Source organism: Micropterus salmoides, unplaced genomic scaffold (genome assembly GCF_014851395.1).
Source record: "Micropterus salmoides isolate LMB-PRFRI ecotype aquatic unplaced genomic scaffold, ASM1485139v1 Ms_hic_scaffold_15, whole genome shotgun sequence".
Taxonomy (NCBI): Eukaryota; Metazoa; Chordata; class Actinopteri; order Centrarchiformes; family Centrarchidae; genus Micropterus; species Micropterus salmoides.
This window is the reverse complement of record NW_024040596.1, coordinates 13,322,035-13,338,163: the sequence shown is the minus strand read 5'-3', so window position 1 is coordinate 13,338,163 and position 16,129 is coordinate 13,322,035. Positions and strand designations below refer to the sequence as shown.

The 16,129-nt window shown below is 39.7% G+C and overlaps 1 protein-coding gene across 1 annotated transcript in view; it reads left to right on the top strand.

Annotated features, from left to right (window-relative positions):
• Positions 1–16,129, top strand: part of LOC119904035 (coiled-coil domain-containing protein 148-like) — a 29,192-nt gene that overhangs the window by 5,699 nt on the left and 7,364 nt on the right. Inside the window, exons 4-10 of the mRNA XM_038720406.1 lie at positions 1,774–1,865; positions 1,977–2,128; positions 4,209–4,304; positions 4,465–4,643; positions 4,991–5,129; positions 8,363–8,569; positions 15,091–15,231. Of these exons, the coding sequence (XP_038576334.1) occupies positions 1,774–1,865; positions 1,977–2,128; positions 4,209–4,304; positions 4,465–4,643; positions 4,991–5,129; positions 8,363–8,569; positions 15,091–15,231 (1,006 nt within the window). The remainder of the gene's footprint in view (positions 1–1,773; positions 1,866–1,976; positions 2,129–4,208; positions 4,305–4,464; positions 4,644–4,990; positions 5,130–8,362; positions 8,570–15,090; positions 15,232–16,129) is intronic.

Here is a 16,129-nt window from a genome sequence, read left to right as displayed (position 1 = left end):
ATTATCTGCTGCAGTTTTCTGAATTTGCTATTACACCGCGCAACCGTTCCACTCAAGCCCCATTGAGCCCAGACAGGAACCTGCACGGAAAAATAGGGTGTAAAGATGGGGGGAGAAAAGTAAGCCCATAGAGAATAATGTATCAGGGAGAAAACAAAAAAAGGAAAGATTTAAGCACATTTTCTTGCATTGATTGCCTACATTGAATTAAAGGGTGAGAAACAAAGAGAAGTTGGGGGGGGGCAGGTAGAACTGTGAGGGGTACACTGAATAGAGGAGCACTCCCTCTGCATGCTGAGGCAGAAGCGTGGGACTGGGGCCCCAGCGGTGTCATGCCTTGTGAAGTGAGAAGGGCAGCGTTAGCTCAGGGGTGCAGCTTGTTTGGCTGCGTAATGACTGTGTCTGAGCCACCCAAGGTTAATGATGTACACAAGCGTGAGCCTCAGTAATGAGCCTAGTCATAAAGATGTGCCACTGCTTGCGACTCTCTACACATATATCTAGTTTAACTACCATTCAAAAGCCGCCTTGTCAAATGGGAACACAGGCAAGTAGTATATCTCTATGGTTACTCTTCCTTTATTCACAATCATGTGAACTCCTGGGCTAGTTAGTAAGAAGTAAACAATTACCATAGCACCCTCCATAGGCCTGTCAGTGTGATGTATCATGTCCCTAATTTCTTAACAAGGTTTTGGTGAAATTCCACTGAAACAATGTGTGATAGATGGAAACGAATCATATTTTCATTCATTATCATTTTTTTCCAGTTTTATTGCCAAAACATGCGTTACTTCTTACATAAATGCAGTCATTGGAAGATGAAGACGGGGTTTTTGGATTAAAGAGCAGCAGACCACGATCCGCCCGGACCAAACAGCCAGACCCGGCGCCGCGACAGGTGTAGTTTGCGATCTGACAAGAGAAAAGAGAGCCAGGAGAGGAGCCATGCTGGCCCAGCTAGGACTTAATTCTGCTCCTAAAGATCTGGTCTGGACAAAATAGGACTCATATTGACCAGACAACGGAATTCCGATCATTACAGAGACCTGCCCCTTCAACATCCCAGATCAAGCACTCGGCAGGTGGCCCATTGTGGTCTAGCGCAAGACTCCGGCAAGATGAGAGGAGGTGGACTCTGTGTTTTACATCGATCATGCTTGGTGCTCAAACACAGTCAAGATGGACTCTGTTTCCCAAGTGTCAGACTATTTATTGTGAAGATGAAACTTTTATATTATCATCTGATTGCTGCTGTTTACGTTCACCCCAGATGCAAATTTAAAAAATGCACTGTGGATATGTGTATGCATATAAATAACTGTATATATTGTTTTATTTTATATGTTACCATATTTTAATATAGGCCTACACTTAATTATATGTTGTGTGTGTACCATGAAGGAACTACAAATTTCCTTTTGTTATGCAGCTTTGTGCTGTATAATGTCTAATAAACAACCTTGTACCTTGCACCTTTCACTTAACTAAGTACAATTTTGAATGTACTTTTGTACAGTACTGGTTGTATGTATTTAATAAGGAGAGTGCTAGGTCAACTCATAGCTACATTATTGTCTTGGAAAATTGGTCCATTGATTGTAACTGTTGTAATATTTGATGGTGGGCAGCAAGCAAACAGTAGGCCAGTTTACTCAGGGGAAAAAGCTAAACAAATTCCTGTAGGATAACAAGACCAGAACATTCTTGCCATTATCTGGCTGTCTTTAGGTTATCTCATGTTGTATTATGTTAATGTCTCTCATGAAACAGGGAGAAGGCTGAGAATGACATCCATGATTTTCTACAGCAGATCAAGCCAAATGGTAGAACAGACACTGCCACCTTCTCACTTCAGGATTATGGTACAGCACAAACTGTTTTTAAATAGTATTTGTAACTGTATCGCGATGATTCTCTGCTGTGTATAAGTACTGTACCAACATGTGTCCCTTTATGTCTGTGTTGGCGTTTAGGGCGGCTCCTAGATAGGGAGAGGGAGGCATTCCGGATAGCCACCGTGGAGCCTGTTCTTCAGCTCAAGGATGATCTGTGCTTCAGACTGGGTGAAGTACAACATCAGCAGCTCACTGCCCACCGATCAGTCTGGGAACAAGTAATACAACAGGTATCTGTGTGATATGAAATAAAGAACAATGTCTGAATGTCCAGTGTGGTGATCAAAGTAACTTTGATGAAGACAAACCTTAACAGAGCTGATTGTGTAGAAAGCTAGCAGAATGGCAAGTTTTCTAAATATATCTCAGAAAATACAGTATTATTACATTATTACAGTTTTGTATTGTACCTGGTTCAAAAAATAAAATGGTTCAACTTTTGAGAATACTTGCGTCTTGCAGCTCACCATTTGAGAATATTTTATCTTGTCAGTACACTTAAAGCCCTCAACAATGAATAGTAGCTGTGCTCACTCTCTGCAGGTACCAAACCAAAACAGTCTGTCCTGCACATACAACAGAAGTTTAAACTCTCCTGCTTGTTCACACAATGATCTCAGCTTGCACACAGTGTTGTATTCACCGTCCAGGAATCTCTTGTTTGTTAGATATCCACAGTCCCTAAGTCACCAATTCTGCCTTTGACTTTGAGAGGCTTTTTGCAAGCTCTAGAGATGAATGGCGAGATTAAGGAGTAAGCAGGGGTCTTTAAAGACAGACCATACTTGGAATGAATGTCTGCCAGTCATGTTGTCTCCTCTGTGTGGCTCACTCATGCTTGTTTCTTTCCCATGACCCCCTCTACTCTTGCTGGCCCACAGTCCCTAGCCACCTGATTGCATGGGCATAATATCTCCCTACCCCCTACTCCCCTCTCTCCCGCCCCCACACACAGACCCAGCCACGATGCATCTACATTTCATCTTTTTTTCTCCTCATGTCTTTTGTCCATTTTTTAAATTTATTTCTTATTTCACATCACTCTTTGACTCACAACAAATTCTCTCAGAGATCATTTTCTCTTGCTGTGTAATTACACTTCCATCGCTGAGTGTTTTAAATGAAAACTTAACAGTCTAAGGAAAAAGGGCACTCTGTTAAGTGCTACCTCACAAAAGGGAATCAGAAGGTACAATAATATAATATTACCCAATGCCACGTTGATTGTGAATTGTTTTGACACCACACATTATCATGTTGTTTCCAAACGTTAAAACTGAAACTGAGAGAATTACTCTGTTTCTATCATTTCTAATGGTCAAACTGTATTTCTCCTAAATCATTCATTTTGAGCTGTGTGTGACATTACTTTGGGTTTTCCCTTAGCTGTGTTTGCTGAAGTTAAAGTATAAAAAAGATTATCAACTTGTATAGATGGAGCACATCTATGAACTTATTGTTTTTCCCTTTTTCTTTCCTTTCATTGCCAGATTCTTTCAATGTTCACTTATTCATAACTGCCACTGGTCCCAATAACACATTACAGCTGAATCACATGGCTGATTTGGAGAAATTCAAGATCTAGTATAATCTGCCTAATCATTTTACTATAGAAAATGTGAAGTTTATATGACGTCTGATGAAATACGCAAGGAGACACAACATTGCCCTTTGTTGAGACTGTGAAGTGCTGAAGTGTGGTGCAAACCACAATTGACAAACGTCTAGCCACAGCTGTAGTCTGCAGTCAAGTCTGTAGTCATACCTGGACAAAAAGGGTGCTGGTGGGCATGTGATCAATCTTTGAAAGTCAACAACAAGATTCTAGAAAAGACACTAAAGTGAACGGAGATAGATGTCTTCAATGAGAGTGCTGGACCAACAAACGTGTTTGCTTAAAGGATAACGGACTCAATAAATTTCACCTAAGAATTGAAAGAGCTCATGTCTTTCATTGCACTAGCTTTTTGAATAGTTCCCCACCAATTGCTTGTTTTAACATAATCAGAAGGACGTGTTAACATTGAAATATATCGTTAATGTGACTGCTCCTTTACTATTTGTATAAATAAATATAGCTACTTCCATGTTTAATTCAAATTGATGTATCCCTTTTCGCTGGCAGAGAAAATTGCCTAATTATTTGATAGATATTGTCTCCATTTCTAGCTGTTTTCTCTTCCTTCTGATATCTAGCATTATGAGAAATAAGCAGTTACTTGCTAATACTGAATCACTTAGTGACAGTTTTATAGTTTTCTAAGCCTGTATTTTAGACAGATGTTTATGGTTTCATCCTTGAATTACCAGGTGACCTTTGTGAAAGACCAGCAGGATGACATAAAAGCAAAACTTCATGCAGAGTTCCTGGCCCTGGAGGAGGAGATCTCTGGCCTTGGCATGGAGGTAAGTCTCTCACTGCTGGTTCCAGATGCCCTCCTTCTGTTTCAGCAAATCACCAATTTCCATTCTGTATTAAGCTACACGCTACAGTGTGTCACCAACCCACATGTCTAAACATTACATTATATATATATCTCAGGGATGGTTATATTGTCCTTCGCAGAAATATCTTACCAGTGCTTCAGACAGTCCCGTAAGCATAGAAAACATTGCAGAAGAGGTTGATTCAGACTGCCCTTACCCAGAACTCAAGGACTCCCTGATCCAGGCCTTCTACTCCCTGTCAGAAATATACCACAGCAGGCTGCAGCATCTCCAAGAGCAACTGCAAAGAACTAACAGGTAGGTGTAAAGTTCAGCTTAACTTCTTTTCATAATTCTAAGTTCTTACACATTGATTGATTGAGATAATTGTAGTGATTTTGCAGCTAACATGAAATAAGTCACTTCACTCCCCCGAAGCAAGCTGTTTCTCAGTCTTTCTCACCAGGAGTCTGATTATATCAATGTCTCAAAGCCACTTGCTTTTTATTTCCATGTGGTCGCTATACAGAACATCTATGAATAGTATGCAGTGTATCAATGTATAACCTTTAGAGATGAAGTGAAATGAAATGAAAGAAGGAAAACATGGTGTCATAGTATCATCATGTTTCATCATGTATTTTCTGGGTTGGAATCTGTCTCAGGTTCTGTGGCTGGTGTGCAGACGACCACCAACGCTTCCAGTTCACTTTGTCTCTGTACACTCCTGACATACCCAACCACAGGGCGCTCTGCATGGACATGCTGCAAAGACTGTTCCCTGAGAAAACTAGACAAGAGCTGGTCAGTACTATGACAAAACAAAATGGATTTAGTTGTTTAACAAGTACATCAACTACATTTAGCAACCTGAAAAGATGCAATGAATGTACAATAAAGACACAGACATGCGCGCACTGGTCGGGGTTAGCCTGAAACATTGTACAATGCTGTTTACAATGTACACACACACACACACCAGACACCTGAACACAAACACATAAATGTAAAAATACTTATATACATTTAAAAATACATAACACAATTTTGATTGTCAAATGATTGTGATGTTTCAAGCAAAAGAGCCAATAAATTGAATGCTTTAGTTTTTCGTTTAATATGGTAGAAAATAGAATATCTTTGGGTTTTTAGCTGATGGTCGGAACCAGCAAGAGGTTTCAAGACATCACCTTGGACTGTGGGAACCTTTCACTATTTTCTGACATGTTATAGACTAAACAACTGATAGATAAAGTATTGGGTCTAGTATCCTGTGGGATAGATCTTTTAATTGCTGTCCGTCATTGTACTGCGCTCAAAACACCCACATACTTGTCCAACTTCTATGGACGGACACACACATGCACATACTGTATACTGATGCACTACCCATCAAAAAATGTAACCACCTTCCCGTCTGGAGCATCCCTGCAGTGTGAGTCCCAGGCTCCCTGATCAATGTAGCTCAGTAGCCTGAACCGAGCAGACAGACACACCAATAAGCCTGGACAATGATCTGCTCAGCACGTTGCAGGATGTGCCATGTCACCCACAGTGGACAACTCGCTCACACCACTGCCTAGCATCGCCATGACAACCGCCAGCACTGCTCTCCTCCTGCACCCGCACCCAGAGACCTGTCCTCATATCAGTTCCAGCTGGGTGCTGCATTTAGAGCTGTGATCGTTCAGCCTTCGAGGGGTGGTGTGGGGGTTGGAGGGTTGTGAGAAGGAGAGATGTTTTTTTTTAACATGTCCACACTTTTCACTTCCTCATAAACAGACCCAGAGCTGATGTAGTGCTGACTTCACCAAATTTGGCTATTAGTCATAATTAAGCTGGCATGCCAAGTGGATAATCAGTGTGAACTACAGATTGGTTTGCTGAAACCTCACTTATTAAATGCATAAATGCTATTCTGATATCAGTGTTTGGAAAGAAAACATTTTTTGGCATTTTCTAAAATCTAAATTAAGTGAACAAGTTTGACATTGATTCGTATCCAGTAAGCTCAAGGGATGGTCTACTAGTTGAAGTGAGCTCTGCAACTGAACTGATTTTTTTGGCTCCATTAGACATATAGTGAAAAAAGAATCCTGTCTTTTGGCAGTAGTCTGCTTTGGGCAAATAATTCCCCTGTATTTGCTGTGCAAAGGGTAATATCCATTGCCCCTGCAGACATATGGGTCGAGTGGATATTCTATAGTTAGCACTTTCATTACAGAATTGTTTCTAAGGAGTCAACGACTTAGCTCTTCACTTTTCTTGTGTTGGTTTCTCACTTTAGAGCGTTGGAGGCTGTTCCTGGTTGAGCCTTAATATTTTGCCCACCTGCCTGCCATTTAGTTCCATCTCCATACAATCATTTCAGGATGATTGCATCATTTTCTGTTGCTTTTGTCCGTTCTTTAAATTCTAATACAAGATACACTCGCTCTGCTTTATGGGTAGATAGCAGATGTGACATATTACCACAGTTAAAGGGTTTGTGCAGTGTAACAATTTAAGAGCTGTGGTGATAAATCAGCTCCTATGCTCTCTTTTGCTTGCAGTATCTGCTGTTTTGAAGATGTTTTAGGAGTTAAGATTGAGAAGAGAGAGAGAGAGAGAACATTTTTACTTTATGCTTTGTAAAAATATTGCTTTTGTGAGATTGTCATTTTATATTCTCTCTTTGATCTTAGAGAGAAATATCCAAAGGAAAGTAGAGAAGAAGCAAAGGGTTTGGAGCGTTACATTGCATTATTACATTTACTTGCTTTTCTCTCTTAATCCCAAGACATTTGAACAAAATAATTCCTTGCAGCAGTTTGTTTGGCCATGACTTACAATTGCCAACCAAGTATACCGTATATCGCTGTCTCAGTAAGGTGCACTTTATACTGTGTGCAGAAGTATGTGGACTTGCTTTCTGTGTTCCTGTAGCTGATCTAAAGTAGAACCAGTCTCTCATTTTCACTATCAATTTGTGGTGCTCCAACTAGTTTATAGTGGACATCTCCCTCTGCTGGATGGGGCTGTTTATTGTCTGTTTTGACTTACTGTTTGATGGCAAACTGTGTACCAGCAGGGTTTCATAGTATTGCCCTCATAATGTGCCATGGCAGTAGTGGAAATAATTTATTTGTGTTACCTTTTCAGCCATTTATTTATTTATTTATTTAATGATTCAGTCCTCTTGTAGACAGCACTCTGCAGCGGGAATGTGGATGCAGCAGCTACACTAAGTGTTGTGCCACTTTAAGTGTGCACTGCAGACACAGTGCGGTACTTTCACATACATACTGTATTTAACGTGTTGGCTAAATTGCTTGTATGCCTACGTACACACATTGCATTACAAGCAATGCAAGGATGTATGTGCCATAGAATGTATATATGTACAACACAAGGAAGGCAAGGGTAGTGAAAGAGAGGACACGAGAAAGTGAAGAACAAAGGGTGGATCTTCCTCAAGTTCTAAAGTTGTGCATTAATAAACAGGACTTGCTTGACTGCCTCCTGGCACTTCTGTTCCGTTGGCAGGTCTGTCAGCTCACTCATTTTCAATAAAATCAGTCAGCCGTCTAATGCCTTCCCACCGTCAGTTAGCCGCTATTAGCCCATAGATGAATATCATTCCCTCTGTTCCAAAGAAGCAGCCAAGTGATGCAGCCCCTGTGAGCACTGACACAATGATGAATAGCTACAGGCATCCCTCACACAGAAAGGAACTGTTTTCCTTCAGGACATTTCACAGCCAGGAGAGGACCATTTTATACACCAGCAGAGCTAGACATGACACAGTTTTCTCTGTGGTCCTGCTGCCATTATTATAGACAGTATATCATGTAGGGGTGTTTGGGAATTTCTGTTTGCATGTCATCAATTTGGCACAACACTGTCTTGCCATTTTGGTTTTATATTCATCTTTCAAGGTGATGCTTTTTGTTCAGTGCTTAAAAGAATAACTAATATACATAACCAATACACCAAGTAAGACATTCAGTAATGCCTTTGTGCAAACAATGTCTTCTTCGTGCATGTTGTTCTTTCAGATGGAGCATGAACGTTTGTGGGACCGGCAGCGCTTCACCGAGTCACAGCTGAGAGCAGTGACCCAGAAGTGGCAGCGGGACCAGGAAGAGCTGCTGGCCAGAGCTCTGGTCATGCTGCAGGAGGCGAGACATGCCCACCAGGAGGAGCTGGAGCTCCATAGAGACCGCCAGCACCAGCTGGACATCTGCTCGCATCTCAGAGAGAAGGTTAGAGTCTGGTATACGTATCACACCAGGAGCTGTCACCTTTCAGGAACATTTCCAACTTTATGAGACGGCACTTTTTATGTTGGCACTTAAGCCAACCCATATTTAATGCCTGCAGGAAGGGGATCTCTATCTTTAATATTGTACTTGTTCACTGTTCTGCAGCTTACCTAGTATGAGGTATCTGTGGTCAACTTCTCTACCATTCTGATTTATAAGGCACACTAGTGGAGTGGACAGAATTGTGCTGGTTCCCAGGATATATTTAGTACGATATTCTTTTCCTGTATACTTTCTTAACTGCCACATGAGTAAATGTGATAGGGAGAGATGTGCAGGACCAGACAGGCAGCAGTGTCTGACTGCCTTCTTGTGTACAGTGTATCTGCTGACAAGGCTGCATATTACGCCAGGCTGCCTGACAGCATCTCTCACTTTAGCTGCCACTTGGGATGGCCTGTGAATGCAAACAAGCTAATAAGGATGGTCTTGCAAACACGATGTTGCTGTCTCCGAAGGGTGCTAGTTCACATTCACACAACAAACAAGTTACTCATGTGAACAAATCCATGTGTTGTTGATGCAGTGCTGTACAAATTGAAGTTGTTTTGCCTGACAGTTTTTTCTTTTTCTTTTTTTTCTTTTTTTTAAAGGTGCTTATATCCTGTGGCTGATTAGATAACGAGACACTCTGATGTACTGAGGGAGGGTTGGTGTGGGCCATCACCACTGAAATGTGATACAGATGTTCAAAATGTTGTTTGGATAAACACATTTGTTCATATATTGGTTAACTAACCCACTTCAGGCATTGTCTCAAAGTGGGGCTCTCAAAGTACCAGCCCTTGGATGCCCCTAGATGTGGCCTGTGAGACAATTTCATAAGTACACCACATGTTTAGAAGACGTTTTATTTTACACATACATCTTTTATGTTCTAATAAGGCTGCAAAATTCTCTCTCTCTAAACCGAAAACAAAAGAAGACGGTTTCAAAAGACGGTGACAATTGATTATTTTTTCATTGAGTTTAATATGAACGCTTCCTGCCATAATAAAGTACAATCTCAAGTGGCATTACTGTAATAAACGCACAGAGCAGTATGCTAGGTAGAAGGGAGAAAAGAGGGAAGTGCCAACAACACATCAACAACACATGGATGTTAAAATATATCAATGAAAAAGACACTAGAGGTTTTTATTCTCTTGAATGTTCAAACTGTTTCACTAGGAGAGAACAACTTGGTGATCATTGTTAAAATATATTACTGTATCTCTTCCCAATTGCCATAGGTATCCGTGGAAAACATAAACGTTCCACAGTGAAAGTCTGCTTCAATCTGTTCTGCTGCGTGTTTTCTATAACTCCTGGAAGTCATATTTTCCAAAAGCTTGCAGATTATTTAACTTTGACTAACATAATACCTAATGTTGGACAGGAGTTTTTTCTCCTAACTTGCTTTTATTATGCAGCTGATTATTGGACTGATTTCACTTTATCCTTCACTGTGCTCTGTCATTTACTACTGTTGTTAGTGAAGAAGCAAATTCAAGGGCACTCCACATTCAGTCAGAATGGAACTACTTTAGATACAGCTGCAGTGACTGTGGCATAAAAACACATCATAGGTTTTTAAAATGATGAAATGTGTTATTCAAAGCAGCAGTATGTATCTTCAAGCTCCTTTTTTAATATATTTTTTGAAAACAACGGGCTCAGTTTCAGTATAGGTAAACGTGCAGTAGAACATAAACTATATGCTTCTGATTATGGCAAACATATTTCTGATGTTTGTTTTCATGGCTCTATGAGGCAATAAGAAAAACAAAACCACACAGACTTTCCATTCCCATGACTCCACATCCACATTTTCTGTTTTTGTGTGGGGGCTCAGATGGACGCCTGTTGGTATCCAATCTTTCTTTCCACTGCCTTTATCATCCCAGCACAGCGACACAGCGGCGAGGCAAGATGGATTCTCCTCCCGTTGCATCTGCTTCTTTAACGCTTTGTTTTCTGCAGCTGCTCCCTCTGACCCAAGCAACTCTCCTGAGTACTGTGAGTCATTCATTCATCCCTCTTGAGATCAACTGCCTTTCTACACTCTAACTTTTATTCCTCTTTCATTACATGTGCTGTATAGTATAATATGATTTAATAGAAGACTGGCGCAATGTAGCTGGCAGGCCACTTCTAAATGAATAAAAATCCTTTAAGAGCAGTGTATCCTACTTTGTTTTTCTACAAAGAGGATTTTACATACAGAAAAAATAGATACTGTGATTTTATTAAAAAATATATCCCCAGTAAATGTAATCCAAAGAAATGGATAAAACAGATAAAATAGTTAGGTAATAGTAGTGGATAAACATTGTCCCTTTAATATAAGTTAGTTATAACTAGATTTAAATCACATCTACAGGGGCATCTCAAGCAATTTGAATAACGTAGAAGAAACTGAGAGATTAAAGGCTCTTGAAACCTTTGCAAGTGTTTTGAGTTAATTCGCTGATAAGGGCTCTTTACAGGTCGACATTTCTGTATTATAAAATCTTTATTCTAAAATTCTGTAATATTTTGAGATACTGGATTTTTGACTTCCATGAGCTATAAGTCATGATCATGAAGACTAAAACAAAAAACAAAAAAGGCTTGAAATATTTCACATGTGTAATGAATCTAAAATATATGAAGGTTTTTTGATGCACCTGTAGTTTATAATCCATTCATAACATATTTTTGTGGTGCTAGTCAAAGGGTGCTTGAGCTTGTTTAATAGTTGGACAAATTATTTTTGGAACCACTGGTCTAAATGATGCTTCATTACAATGACCCACTTTACAACAGCTTCTACTGGTGTTAACTGGTTTAAGCTACAGCATTTAAAAATAGACAAAAAAGATAAATTTATCTTTTTACCATGTTTATGAGGACTGCTGTGATAGTACTTGTTGGTTAAGGTAGTAAGTTATTTACTTGTTATATTATCTTGCTGTGATTATGCAAATAACCGCCCTTCTCTTTGCCTCAATGGGTTTAGGTGAGAGCATATATTGGATGATTCTTGGTCAGTGCTGGTTTAGTTCTGACCTCATTATAGAGAGCAATGCTGTGTCCTGCCAGCTCTTCTCCGAGGGATGTGTAGTGGGAAGAAATCCAGGGTAATTGATTTCAGAGTTAGCTCGTACCCCTCTGTTTTGGAAAGGGCAAGGCTGTCACACAGACCACAGCTTCTTCTTGAGAACCACAGACTGGCCAGTGGCCATGTAAAGACGATTGGCTGGATTCAGGTGTCTCGACCCAGATGACATCACTGACCATATAGCAGAATAGCAGGAGCTCCAGATGTGATGTGCAGTATAGGAATTGTAGAAGGTGTCTATTTTAAAAGGGAAAATGAAATACTTGATTAAGATAACTAGTTAACATTCAATGCACGAGATGTGGTTTATTTCATTTCAGTTTATCACTGAAAGACAGGCTCTTTTCTAATCATCAGCTGTTTGTTCTGCAGTGTTCTGCCTGCTGTTATTAACTGGCATTGTTCTTGGTGTGACTGTTAATTCCAGCCTTTTATTTTGTCCTTGCTTTCATTTTGCCTCCCACTTATATCTCACTCCTAGGCATCTTTGATGAGCGATTGTGTTTTCCACATGAGTAAATAAAGCCTGGAGGGATGACAGATTGTTGCAACATGCTCAGGTGAGAAAGGGATGAGCAGGCCAACAGGACAAGCGACACAACAATCGAAAGAAAAAATACTTTCACAAAACGGGAGGTTTTCTTTTATTGCAAAATTTTTCATTTCCTGCTCTCCAGAGTACTTTCCAATTTAAACAGCACTGTTACAAATTAATTTATGCCCACGTGATCTGTGTGCACCTCCTGTTAGTAACTAACAAGTACAGCTCTTCATCCCTCTGGTGAATGTGTTTCAATGTTTCAGCTGACAACTCTCTGAGTAGTTAATTGCTTATATGTGTATATTTTTTCGTCTGCAAAGTGATGTGCCTATTATGGACCTCAGGAAATTTCTCATTGTGCTAGCTGCAGAAATACAAAGATAATTGCATAGTTTCATTTTTTCTCATGTCTTTATGGACATTAGTTCCTGTCCCATTAAAGAGTCAGTAAATCTCATGTGTCATTAATGTCACTCAGTAGAGTGGTCCCACATATGGAGACAGTAAAACACTCATTCTTTCCGGTTTGCTGTTGTAATTCACAGCAATGATGCTGGTTCAAGATTTGCAGTTTTGCATGAGTTGATACCTAATCTATTTCACTCATCTGTTCTATATCTAAAGTTCATCATTAAATGACCTGCTAGAGGATGTTTTGAAGGCTGCAGCAACGCCCCCTGACAGAAGACATCACAATAACTGTACAGTTATATTAACAAAGTCTTGGAGCAGGCTGCAGTGTGTAGATAAAAAGGCTATCATTCTTTTGTTATTCTGACATCTCTGCAGTCTTTTTGTACTGCCATGAAAAAGGATGGTGTCCCATTTCCCTTTTGAATTCACAGAAAATGAGACTCCAGTGACAAATTACTGTAGACTGTACATAATGACCATTTTATTCTCTTAATGCTCACTAAAATGCCTTTTCATCTCTGCCTAAACAAGAAAGACATAAAATCAGCCACTGTGGTTCTTACTGTGTCCACAGTTTATCTAAGCTATAAAGATACATTTCTGATTCTGCTACTGAACTTTTGACTTTTTGCTTTTTGAGACTACAAGACTATGGAAAAAAAACAAAACATAGACAGTGTTGACAGTGTTTGTATGTTTCAAAAAATATGCTTTACAGACCCACCTGCCAGGTTGTTTACACACCCCATCTCTCGTGGTTTCTAGCATCAAACATGCAGGTATCTTTGTCAGGCCAGAGCTTGATTGATGGTTTACTTTTGTGTGTGTTGTATTTAAAAAAATTTAAAAAGCTTATTTTAATTTTAATTTTCAGAGAGAGACGAGGAGAGAAAGATGGCAAATGTCAACAAAGGTCCCCACCAGGACTCAAACCAGGGCTGTTTAATTACTGTACTGATCAGTTTGTATTTAAATACCAATTACTGTATATAAAAATGTGATGTTTTGTACACTAAAGCATTTTAGTAGGCATGTTTTAATCACATAAAACTTGAATGTGCTATAGAGATTTTGTATAGGTCTGGTGTTTTGCTCGGGCAACACTAGTAGTTACTACAATCATTACTCACATCAAAAATTACAAGATTACATTAAACAAGGCAAAACTGGAATCAACAGCAACAGGTGCATATCACATATTTAACACCCAGTACAAAGGAAAAAGCAGCAGGGACAAATGGACAATGAGAGGCCACTGGAAAATAGTACTCACAACATATGTAGCAGCATAAATATTGACAGAATGCTGTCACCATCCACCATCATACTCACTATTCACTATCACTACACAGGATTGCTCATATTCATATTCATATTGAACCCAGTGTCAGGAAATTAGAGCTCTAAATATCTGCATCTGACAACATTTTGATTTCTAAAGAAGAAGCATGTTGCATCTCCAGCATCAACACTGTCAAATGGACCTGGATTAGAGGCTGGATTGTTTTAAGTCCTCTCTCAAATACACAGCTGCTGCTTTTTCTCAGGCAGACATCAAGTATGATTGACTTGATACCACTGGTGCTAATGTGTGTGAGGCCATGTTAATTTGCAGTTCATTCCCTCTGGGATTCCTAAGCTCTCCTATGATAGATCTGTGAATCTGTCTGCCCGTCGGAATACAACACTTTAATACCCGGCACGCCGCAGAGAGGCTGCTGCATAACGAACCTGTCACTCACTCCCCAGCAAATGCTGGACTGTGTATGTCTGTGTGTGTGTGTGTGATAAGTTTAGATCGTCTGTTTCCAGATATCCAGCTGGGTGAGAGACACCTGAACACAACTGATGAGAAATATTTGTCTGTGTTCTGTCAAGACATTCTATCTCCATGTTTGGTTATTAACATTTTCAGACGGATGGACATTTACATCGGGTTTATGCACACTCTTAGTTTTATAAAAGCTTTCTTTGTTCATGAAAAGATGATACATTGGAGATAAATGTTTTCCAGTAAATTGAAACTAAAAGTTTGCTCAGAATCTTTTCACTTTAAAAGTTGGGTGGGCGACTATGTGAAAATAAGTCAATTGGAATAAGTTTTTCTTGACTTTTTGGGATTATGTATAATACCTGACCTGAGCAGCTGTAAAAGGACAGCATTCTCTTCACTAGAATAAGTTCTGTTTGTCATGGGGCTCACATACAAGGGTTTCCTTTACAATTCAATGGTTTAACGGGTCCTGACTGGTGATCTAACACCAAGTGTGAAAGGATGGCACCTCTTTTTAAAGTTCAAGTCACACTTTGACACCATGGTTCAGCTGGTTGTCTCGCTGGGAGTGATTCTTTCATGACAGCTGTTGATGGACAATAACCTGTGTTTTGTTTCTCCCTGGTGTGTATTTGCATGTGTGTTTGTAGCTGCAGCAGTGGCGGGCCCAGCAGGAGGAGGTGGCGAAGCTGGAGGCAGCTATAGCTGCTAGACAGCAGGAGGAGGAAGAGGCGAGGTTAAAGAGGGAGCAGGAGAAGGAGACTGCCATCAGATCGCAGCAGAAAGAAAAAGTAAACATAAAAAATACATGTGTCAGGGTTACACACAGCTTTTGTAAAAACACGCGTTATAATCAAACCAAGTTGAATTAAAGCATTATTGCATAAGATATCTCCATAAACAGGTATATTAGTAAATATTATCTCAAGATGATAGATGGTATGTTTTATCCTTTGCTCAACTCCATATATTGTGTGCATAACTTATTACCCTGTGTGTAAAAATGTATTACCTTGAGAGGAAAAACAAGGTTATTTACTATAAATGCATATGATTCTTTATCATGCAGTTAGCCCACTTAAGATGCGCGCAGCTACCTCTTAATGGAGAGAAACACAGGACTGTCCTCAGCAGGAATGATCTGCTGTATATTTTAGTGGACAATAGGTATAGATGGGTTAGGGTTAGATTGATGTTCACAGTGTGCTGAGAAAATTGCCTCAAAATAAATAAAATAAGTAAGAGACATATTAGCTCAGCTGGATCCCAAGCATTGGCCACACAAATAGCAATGATTTCACCGAAAAGAAAGTACTTCTCAAAAGCACCTATTTATATGTGGCACGTCAGCTCTTGCTAAAACCCTTTGGTGTGTGTACGAATAAGTGTATGAATGCCTTCTCACAGAAAATGATATGGCTGAATCCCTATATAGCACTGCAAGTTGGTGTGGGCTATTTTATAGAACCACTGGAAATACTATGTAGCTCTCCGTAAGTTGTGAACACTTAAATAACTTGTTTGCATTAGATAAATAAAAACATATTATCCTTTGGGACATCAGAAGCTCTGTATTAAATGAAACCATATTATCATACCACATCATAAGATTTCCAATATATGGCATCCGTTTGAAAAAATTACACTAGCTTCCAGCTGTTTACCATTTGTGGATACACTGTTTGAAGG